Source organism: Bison bison, unplaced genomic scaffold (assembly GCF_000754665.1).
Source record: "Bison bison bison isolate TAMUID 2011002044 unplaced genomic scaffold, Bison_UMD1.0 scf7180017864530, whole genome shotgun sequence".
NCBI classification, from domain to species: Eukaryota; Metazoa; Chordata; class Mammalia; order Artiodactyla; family Bovidae; genus Bison; species Bison bison.
In genome coordinates, this window is record NW_011495080.1 from 1,946,407 (window position 1) to 1,957,544 (window position 11,138).

Below are 11,138 nucleotides of genomic sequence, written 5' to 3' on the forward strand. Positions count from 1 at the left end.
GACTCACTGCAAATTGTTCAGATGAACCAAAAGAGCCTCAGTATAGGCCCATCTCCAGCGACCACCACCCATCTTCTGAGGGACTGCCACCTTCCCAACACGTGACAAGGGTCACCACCAGCTGACCTCCAAGCAGAGCCTGGGTGTGTGCAGCCAACAGCAGGGTGCTGACCGGCCGCATTTCTGACAGTACCCGTGCAATGCCACCCATGTCCGTGCCAGGACACAGTCAGATCCACACATCTGGCCAGCCTCTGGCTGTCACTACCATGAGCAGGGACAGTGGAAACATGGCAAGGGTCAGGATCCAAGTCGGGAGCAAGGTAGATCTGAGTTTGAATCCAGTTTTGTCACTAACTAGTCTTGAGCAAATTGTGTGTTGGCTGAAATAAAAGTTGCAAGTTAAGTTTTATTTGGGTACCTTACTGAGGACTATGGCCTGGGAGACAGCCTGGGTTACTGAGGAACTGCTCCAAAGAGCTGAGGCAGGAGCCAGGAAATATATGAATTTATTTTTCTGGGAAAAAAACATGTAGTCAAACATCAGAAGACTACTGCTAATCACAACAGACATCTCCAGTTAATGATTTTAGTGTTTTTCTATTTATGAGAAGATATAAGAATCTGGAGCCATTGAAATGATTCCTTAGATATCCATCTTAACTATTTAGGGCCAATACACAAAGTATAGAGGCTTCCTGTTTTTCTCCATCCTGCATTCCCCTCAGGGTGCATGACTGCAGGAGCTAAGGGCTTGATCCTTATAGAACTGGAATGGGCAACATTCTTTTCTTTCCCTGTAACCTCTCTAAACTGTAACCATTTTACTCACCTGGAAAATCAGAACGATAGAAGTACCTGCCTCATGGGGAGCTGTGAGGATGTTAAAAGCTTTCTGAGTGAGAAAGTGCCCATCAGAGTGCCCAGCTCATCTTCACGAATGATTGGTTGGTCCATCTCTGTCTTTCTTCCTGACGATGCCCTTGATGATGTTCTTAGTGAGAAAAGCACTGAACCAAGATCAACATCCAGATTTCTATTCTCCTCAGACTTCTATGATTAAAGCCACAACTGCCCTCTTCCTATTAAAAAACAACAGCAACAACTTTGTAAAAACAATTAAAACCTGACATATCTAGAGAGCAATAAATAATCCCACGACCAAAGAGAGTGATGTTTTTAAAAGCTCGTCACTAAGAGATGTCACCTGCAATTCACTAACAATGAACTAGTTCATTAATATACTGCGTTGCTCAGCACTTAGGTCTTTGTGCCTCTCAGTCCAGGCTGGGTTAGAAAACGCTAGAGATGTCCTCACCCTTCACTTAAGAAAGTTTGGAAGAATCTTTTTCTTTGAGATCCACCTTGCTCCTTCTTATTTCATTTCTTCCTCTACATGGTCATGCTGGCATACCTGATTCCTGACCCTGAATCTCATCTTGAAGCATTTCATCTTTTCACTTCTTTTAACAATAATAATGGGCCTTTTCTGAGGACTTCCTATATGCCAGGCCTGTCTCGAATCATTTTACTTAAGGCACACATAGGATGGATTCAAAGTGTTGTGTATTACTACATAACCCAGACGAGGGTATCTGGGTTCAATGTTTGGTCCCAGACCATCTGTGGGAGCAGGCATTTGAACCCAGGTCATCTAAACTTCAGAGCCTGAGCTTGCTATCCTCTGCTCCACCTTTTCAAAGCCGTCTCTTCGAGCCCATCTCTTCTTAAACACTGTCCGGAAATACCTCTGCTCTCCAAGCCCAGGGTTTTGGCACACCGAGAAAAACCACAGAGCAGAAAAGCAGTAAAGGCAATAACACTGCCAACATAAATGTCACAGAATCCACGCACTCTAGCCACGGGAGGAGCTCTCATCTCAGAATCTAATTTTTCTTTGCAAATAGTTCTAACAATTTCTGTTATCTGGTTTCCCAACTCACAGAATATTAGTCTTGGAAATTAGATAGTGGGGAAAGGAAGGCTCATGGCAAATGTGAGGATGCAACACGTTTTAGAAAATGATTAAAATAATCCTTAAGAATCCTGGAACTCCCAGAGGGGTTCTGAATAACCAAGGTTTTATTGTAAAAGAAAAATCAGTGGGCTAGAAAACTAACCGACACCACCACCAGACAGGTTTTACTTATTGTGCCTCAGCCTTCTCTGTGTGCTAATGTCCACGGACCTGGACAGCAGGGCCACTGAGTAACAGAACCACCAGGAACCCCAGCTGTCAAGGTGGCAGGCCAGGCTAGCTGGTGTGCACGTGTCATTTCATCTTCACAACAGCTTTACAAAAGACTGGGAGTCATATAGTCCTCATTTATTTTTTTAGATGAGAGAAATGAAGCCCAGAGAGGTTGAATAACTTCCCCAGGGTCACACAGCCAAGTCCTGGCTGACGCCAGAGCCCTCGCTCTTCCCCACTTGACGGTACTATCTCGTGATCACAGACCACACCCAGGCTAAATCACCAAGCACGTGGCATCACTCACAAGGGGGAGGGGGATGTCTGAACAGACCTGGGCTCGCCAAACACCACATGAGAAAACAGCACAGTTGCTTTCTAAACAACTAACAGCTATCCCGCTAAAGCTGAGCCTGGGGCTGCCATTGGACCAGGCCCAGGTATTTGGGGCCGGCGTCAGGACTGGGATTGTGAATAAAGATAAGGAATGTGGGCTGGCCCATGCTGTCTGGAGGACCAAGAATTTCCCCTGGGGTTGAATTAGATGAGTGGTTTCCAGTTGGCTATCATGAATGGCATGTCGCATGGTAGCTTTAGATTCAGAGGGACCTGGATTGATATCTCGACTCCACCCCTCACATCGGGGACCCGGAACCTCTTCCCTAACCTCTCTGGGTCTGTTTCCTCACGTTATGAGAAAGTAAATGCAAAATACAACATTCCCGGTATGCAGAAGGCACTCTCCACAGTTTGGTTCCTTTCTCCTTCCCTTTGAGAGGAACCCAGAGAAAGTAGCCCCACCAATTGTGCAGGCTCTGAGCCTCCTGAAAGGCCATCACAAACTGGAGTTCTATTAGGATTTGTGCCAAAGAGGCAGAAAATCGAAAGGCTGTCAGTCGGTCCCCTGGGAAAGTAACCCTGGTAGCAGTGAATCTTTAGAAGATTCACAGAGGGCCATGAGTCATGGGGCCAGTGGGGGACCATCGCCCAGGTCTAGCAGTGTCTCAGATCTTCTGCAGGTCTCCCTCCTTGATCAACAGAGGAAAGGGAAACACTGATTCCACCACCAAGCTGCCTCTCAGCTGCCTGGGACCATGAGCGGGCAGTGAGGAAGGTCCAGTTCAGCCAGCCCTGGCCTTCCCAGCAGTGCTTCCACCTCCCGCGAAGGGGCAGCACCTCCACCCACCACCAGGGTCCAAGCCCTCCCTGTCCCTCCCAGAGGGCACTCTGCTCCCGAGTCACAAGCCCAGCAGAGCTTCCCTGTCCTTCGGGAGAATTAGTGTCCACGAGGGCTGGGGTCCAGGACGAGGACTAGGTTAACCAGAAGCACAGGGCTTTTCTTCCAGCAAATGGTCAGAGAGGAAAGATGGTCCTTCTGCAGCACAGAACTCATCAGTCAGACACAAGGAAATCTCCGTGGGGGAACAAGAGAGAAGAGGGCAATGGAGCTGGCTGCCTTCTGGCACAGCTCTTATCTTACCAAAGTGCTCCTAGCAGGGTTAAAAAATCAAATAATATTGAAAAAGATCATAATAAAAAAAAAGAGCTGTCTCTTCCACCTACCTCCCCCAACCCAGAGCCAAAAACTTAACTTTCCTAACTGCTTCTTCTGGTATTAAATGCCACAGACCTATATAATATTCCTATATTAACTGTGGCTTCCCAGGTGGCGCTAATGGTAAAGAACCTGCCTGCCAAAGCAGGAGACATAAAAGAGGTGGGTTTGATCCCTGGGTTGGGAAGATCCCCTGGAGGAAGGCATGGCAACCCATTCCAGTATTCTTGCCTGAAGAATCCCATAGACAGAGGAACCTGGTGGGCTACAGTCCACAGGATCGCAGAGAGTTGGACACGACTGAAGCGACTTAACACACACATATTAATTGTTATCACTTTTAGACATTATCAATTATCTTCTGACTATAGTCAATGAGGGTTTTGTACTCTTACATCACCCAATTCTCCTCCATCTCTCAGTACAGGCATATAATTCAGTAATCAAATTTCAACACGATGGTTATGTAAATTCCATCTACTTCAAACGTCACAGAATTTACTATATTTGCATTTCCTTCCCTGTTCAGTTTTGATTTTTCTTGCAGTCAGAAGTGTTATGTTTTCTCACTTTAAGAGAGTTTCTAAGTTAGGAGTTCAACTTTTCTATATCTTTTCCTTTCAGTTTATATCATGGTCCCATTGTTGGGAACAACTCTATTGTATGTGACTCAGTATTCACTGAGTGTCTACTTTTGCAATTTATCCTATTAGGTGTTAAGAGATATAGAAACATGTTCTTTGGCCTTTTGCAGCCTAGAATTCAGTTAAGAGACAAGAGCTGCTGCGGCTGCTGCTAAGTCGCTTCAGTTGTGTCTGACTCTGTGCGACCCCAGAGACGGCAGCCCACCAGGCTCCCCTGTCCCTGGGATTCTCCAGGCAAGAACACTGGAGTGGGTTGCCATTTCCTTCTCCAATGCATGAAAGTGAAAAGTGAAAGTGAAGTCGCTCAGTCGTGTCTGAGTCTTAGCAACCCCATGGACTGCAGCCTACCAGGCTCCTCTGTCCATGGGATTTTCCAGGCAAGAGCACTGGAGTGGGGTGCCATTGCCTTCTCCGAAGAGACAAGCGAGGCACACAAAAAAGAAACAGTGCGAGCATGAAGTGACGATTTGAGCATCGCCCTGTGCACTCTGTAATGCGTGTGGAGTTAATAGGACCCACAAGGAATGTTCTGGAGCTAGAGGCTAGAGGCACACAGAAGGTTTTCTGGGTGGGGCACCAGGCCTGAACTGGCTTTGAAGTCTCATCAAGGCGGAGATAAGAAGTGAATATTCCAAGGGAGGGGATCAATGAAGAGATGGTCCTGGACCCCAAACATAGGAAACATCTTTGAACAGGACTCGGTCTCAATTTTCTCATTATTAAAATACAAGGAGAAGCTGGCAACTGGTACTATGGTTGTTTGAGAGAAAACCCCTTATCTTAGGAAATAAACACTGAAATACTTAGGGATAGAGGGCCAAAATGTTTGTAACCTTCAAATGGTTCAGAAACAAACAAAAATGGATACAGTGTAGGATGTTCCTTGCACTACTATCATTTTGGGACCCTTTGGAACTTTGTAATTATTTGGCAAGTTATAAAGACACCTTCAAGAACTCTAAAGGAAATAATCACATTCATATAAACTTAATGATTTAAGCAGAAAATTACTGTTTGTTCCATTGTAGCAAAGAAAGAAAGAAAAGAAATCAACTTAAATATTCAACAAAAGGAAAATGGCTAAGAAAATTCTATAGTACTTCATGCTGCCAGGAGCATGGATTTTTCCAGTAAATTTAAGTCTCGAAAGAAAATGATCAAAGTACAATGTCAAATGATAAAACAGAGGATAAAAGCCAGCACATATAATATAATTCCAATTATGTATCTATATAGACATTAAAAATTGAAGAAAATATACCACAGTATTAACAGTAGTAAGATTGAAGGTAATTTTATATTTAAGTTTTCTATATTTTAAAGTTTTCCATAGTGAACAGGTGTTTTTCTAATAAGAAAATGAACATAGTTTTATAAAAACTAAAGAAAATAAGATTAGTGGACAGACCCAGGGTTATTTTCATAATTTTTAAGGACATAGCTCAGTTGGTAAAGAATCCGTCTGCATTGTAGGAGACCCCAGTTTGATTCCTGGGTCAGGAAGATCTGCTGGAGAAGGGATAGGCTACCCACTCCAGTACTCTTGGGCTTCCCTTGTGGATCAGCTGGCAAAGAATCCACCTGCAATGAGGGAGACCTGGGTTTGATTCCTGGGTTGGGAAGATCCCCTGGAGAAGGGATAGGCTGTATTCTGGCCTGGAGAATTCCATGGACTGTATAGTCCATGTGGTCGTAAAGAGTCGGACACGACTGAGCGACTTTCACTTCACTCACAAGATAGAATTGTTAATGTTTATTTTTTGAAATCATATTCATAATGGGTGTTTTTCATATCTCTTAAAAAGTGAAGAAGACTATTTACCCCATAGAGTTATTGGCAGGATTAAATGAAATAATCTTTGTAATGTGCTTAGCCAACTCACTGGAAAAGCCCCTGATGCTGGGAGAGATTGAAGGCAAAAGGAGAAGAGGGTGGCAGAGGATGAGCTGGTTAGACAGCATCACTGACTCACTGGACATGAACTTGAGCAAATTCGAGGAGATAGCAAAGGACAGGGAGGCCTGGCGTGCTGCGATCCATGGGGTTGCAAAGAGTCGGACACGACTTGGTGACTGAACAGCAAAGCAGCACAGCACCCGCCCAAGGTAGAATATATATGTGTAATATTGTTGTTGTTTAGCTGCTAAGTCATGTCTGACTCTTTTGTGACCCAGAGACTGTAGCCCACCAGGCTCCTCTGTCCATGGAATTCTTCAGGCAAGAATACTGAAGTGGGTTGTCATTTCCTCCCCCAGGGGTTCTTCCCAACCCTGGGGATCAAACCCCAGTCTCCTGCAGTGGCAGGTGGATTCTTTACCATTGAGCCAGCAGGGAAGCCCATATATGTAATATACACCATAGCTAGCTATTTTAATAAACCTCATCTCCCTGCTTCTTGCTTGCCAGCCTGTAGTGGACAGTGAGTTTAGTCGGACGGGGGCTGGGCCCCGGGTCGGGTAGGGGTGACCCACCCTGGCCTCCACAGGTGGCGGGCGAGTACTTCAAGAACACCACGCTGCTGCTGGTGGGTGTCATCTGCGTGGCCGCGGCCGTGGAGAAGTGGAACCTGCACAAGCGCATTGCTCTGCGCATGGTCCTGATGGCTGGAGCCAAGCCGGGCATGTGAGTCACACTTAGTGCATCTCCCCAGCTCCCAGTGGGCCCCCTGGACACTCAGAGGGATGTCCGCTTGAGGTTTTCTACCAAAAGGGATGGGAGGACACCAGGGCCGTGAGGCTCCCTCCTCCCCTGCAGGGCTCCCGGCGCAGCAGGTTACAACATCTAAGGGGCTCATTCAATAAAACAAGATGGACCAACATAAACTGTTTCCCAACCTTTTTTCCGGTGCATCAGGTAACAGGCTGGATGAGGAAGCGGTGTCTTCTCCTCTGTCATCTAAGGAGGCGTGGCAGTTTCCTGCCAACCACCCCCAGCTCTTGTTGTCACTGGTTCAGACCACAGGCCTGTCAAACGTGGCGTCTGACCTGATCTGCAGTCCCTCCGCTGTCTCCTCTTCTCTCTTTGCTGTCAGGAGGGGCACTTGGGAATGTGTAGGAGGTCAGGATTGATGGTCTTGTGTAAACTCACTCCCACTCTGTTGGATAAAAACTGTGCCCTTCCCTTTGGAATACTGTCCTCACCTCCTTCTAGCTTAAAACTTTCTTGCAACCCTTTTTCCCTGGTTCCTTTGGAAATCCAACAGAGCATAAATAAATAATATGGTATTCGTTTTCAACATTAGTCATTAGATGAATACAGGTTATAATTCAAAAGATGTTCCCGTCTCCCACTTAACCACAGCTTTAACTCACAGCATAATTCTCAGTAATACCCCCTCACTTAGTAATACCCCCTCACTTAGTAATACCCCCTAACTCAATAATAACCTAATATTGTACCCCACACTCGACCTGCTGGACACAGTTTGGCACTTCCCCACATGATATTTGGACTCTGCAGCTCTTTAAAACCCCTGAATACCATTTTTGAGAATTTTTATCCCATTGTGTTTCCACTCATCTCTGTTCACCGTACCTCCCACCCCCGTGGGGCCCTCTGTTTGCTGGTGAGGGTCCAAATTAGACAAACTGTCGTCTCCATCAGCCTAAACAGAGGCGGGCTCTGGCACCCACCCAGTTGTGATCCATAGGCTAGACATGCCGGCCCCAAACTGCACAGTCGGTGACCCCACCTATGGTGATCCACGCGGGACGTCTTTGCGTTGACTTCTCTTACGAAATGAGAACTATGTCTGTGCACAGTGCATGTCTTCAGAGTCAGGGAGAACTTGAATGTTCTCTGTGTTAGCCTTTCTCCAAGCCTCAACTCTTTAAGATACCAGCTTGAAAAAGTGCACACAGGGAAACTGAACACTGGGGCCTTTGAGGGCTAAGCTTTCCACGTGTTAGTAGTGGAACAAGTAGTGGGAGGAACCATGAGCTTCATCCATTCATCTCTATTTGGTTGCTAATAACTATGGTGACATGGCTGCAAAGCAAGGAATGTGAAGGTATTCAGAGGTTTGCTGGCTGCAAGGGCCAAAAAAGAATTCCTTTATACCCATACAAAAAAACACACATCAAGCTAACGTCATCAAGCTCTCTCCACAGAGAGATGAGGAGTCAGTTAAGTCCATGCCCTGTGACCCTATGACCAAAGCTACTCTTTGCTTAAGTAAGGGCTTTTTCTGGTGGGGGGCGGAAATTCCAAGGCCACACTAGCCCATGAAGCGTGCTTCACTCATTCAACACATCTTTACATCTTTAATGTTTACTCTGTGCCAAGCCCTGGGAGTACCAAGTATGAAATAAAACCCCAGTGTTCGGATAAATGCCAGCACTGGTGGGTTGGTAGGAGGCCCTGGGGAGCCCCGTGAGGTCAGAGGTTGGACCTGGGGAGGTGGGCGTGCTGTGAGGCTACCCCCCACCCCAAACCCCTCCCTGCCTTCCAGGCTGCTGCTCTGCTTCATGTGCTGCACCATGCTGCTGTCCATGTGGCTCTCCAACACATCTACCACTGCCATGGTCATGCCCATCGTGGAGGCCGTGCTGCAGGAGCTGGTCAGTGCCGAGGAGGAGCAGCTCGTGGCTGGCAACTCCAGCGCCGAAGAGGCCGAGCCCATCAGTACAGTTTGCTGGAGTTCATCTCCCCCTTGCTCCTCCACCCCTCCTCCAGTGACACCGCCCAGCTCGGCACCCACTCCCTCCACCCCCCCTCACCTGCTTCCCTCCCCTCGTCTTCTGATGTCCCCCTCACCTGCCCTTTATCCCCTAACCTCCAGCCCTGCTCATCCAGAGGCTCCCTGTGACTCCCATTCCCAGCTGTTCCTTCTTGCCCCGCTTCCAGCACCCTCTGCTGCTCCCTGCCCCAGGATGCTCCAGGATTAGCCCAGGACCCCAGGCTTTTGTCTGTGTCCCTGAGTCTCACCACATCCTCAGAGGGGAGGGAAGGGGAGTTGCCAGGCACCAGGCCCAGTGGGAGCCTGCATGCTCCTGGGTCCCCCTAGTCCAGCCCCAGCCCGGAGTCCCTGCCCTTCAGGGTCAAGTCCGGACTCCATGTCTCACTTTCTGCTTTCCTTTGCTGCTGTAGATCTCGATGTAAACAACAGCCAACCTCCCCTGGAACTCATCTTCGTCAATGAAGAGTGAGTATGACTGCCCTCCTCCCAGACAGAGCCCCGCCAGGTCCATCCCAGAGGTCAGGAAAGAGCCTGGGGAACAGCCCTTTCAGCTGGGTGGGCCACACTCACAGCTTAGCACACCACCAGCCCCGCCCGCCCTGATTTCCTCTCTGCCCAAGATCCTGAGGGCAACTCCCTTCAAAACGGTACTGCAGGGCTCAGAGAAGAGGGGGAGAGACTATGCTGAACCTGATGGGACATACAGACTGTACATACATCTCCCAAGTAGAATTTCATCTAAATTGATGTCCCTCTTGGGAGAATGATATTTTTTAAATCTATCAATGAAGAAAGTCTTGCATATTAGATATCGCTGGAGACTCTTAGAGAACCACAAAGTATTTTATAGGTATTAGATATGGTCTTGCTAGGTTTGGTCTTGTTACATACGGCAAGGAAAAATTAAGTGGCATGTAGGGGATAATAGGACAGTTGGTGAGAGCACCACGTGATGATGAAAACAAGCTCTTTTAGAAAAGGAGAAATCTGGTCTCACTCATGTGAGGCAGATTCATGAACAGCTGATTTCTTCTGGACATCTGATATCAATATATGGTCTTCAAGGAAGACTGTGATGAATAGGGCATTTTAAAAGTTGGATTTGACCTAGAGCTCCGTTGCGCAATTTGCTCTTTTCATAAAAAAATGGGGAACCCACAGTGAGTGAGACCAGCACCATGTGGAGAAACGGATGTGGGGGACCCTCCTCCCACCACTGTTACCGATCATAATACACTGGCCTTCCCTCCCCACCCTTGATGATGTCTCAGGCAAATCCCACAGCTCCTTCCAGATATTAGAACAATCTCATTTTCAGATATTCGGCCATCTGGTCCAGGCTCGTGTCAAAACTTCACTCTCATTTGAAGCTTCTCCCCACACTCTCGTGCTCACACTCAAGCCCCTGTAAGCCTAGGTCTGCAGGATGAGAGGTGACCGTGAGCGGGGGAGACGTCTGGCTTTTTCTCCGTCTTCCTCTACCTTCCCCTCCCCTCACCAACCCTCTCTGCTACTTCTGACTTCTCCAGGGTCAGGACAGAGGCTGTAGGGAGCAGGAAAGATACAGGGGCACAGAGGGTCTTGGCTGGAGGTTTTGGAGAGTGCGGCCAGTGCCCGGGGACTCAGGTCCCTACTCTTTCGCACATCAGGCATTTCCCTTCAGCGTCTTCAGTGTCCCCTGGAGGCCACCTCTGCACAGGGCCCGATGGCATGAGGGGCTCTTGGAGAACTGCTCGGCCTCCTTGGTTCTGTGTTCTGGTGGCTCAGTCCCTAGCCCTTTCCATCTGGGGTTGCCTCCGCCTCTGTGGTGGGGCCTTTCACAGTGAGCAGCGGCCCAGCCACCCTCCCTGTGGGGCTCCCCCTCAGCAGGAAGCACTGGACACGGAAAGCACTAGCTGCTCCTGGTGCGGGCGTCCTTTCCCTTCTCACTCTGGCCTCCTGGGCAGCGCTCACTGGCCTCTTGCCCTTGTTCTTTTCCAGATGAAAACACATGTCCCAAACTCCAAAGCCGAAGCTCAGGGTGTCCCTGGACTCTCTCAGCAGCACTGGGGGTGGGGGGTGGGGGGCAG

General features: G+C 48.1%; 1 protein-coding gene across 1 annotated transcript in view; it reads left to right on the top strand.

Moving 5' to 3' along the window:
* The window catches only part of SLC13A4 (solute carrier family 13 (sodium/sulfate symporter), member 4), a 41,926-nt gene that overhangs the window by 13,426 nt on the left and 17,362 nt on the right, over positions 1-11,138 (top strand). Inside the window, exons 3-5 of the mRNA XM_010831625.1 lie at positions 6,877-7,013; positions 8,842-9,014; positions 9,480-9,534. Of these exons, the coding sequence (XP_010829927.1) occupies positions 6,877-7,013; positions 8,842-9,014; positions 9,480-9,534 (365 nt within the window). The remainder of the gene's footprint in view (positions 1-6,876; positions 7,014-8,841; positions 9,015-9,479; positions 9,535-11,138) is intronic.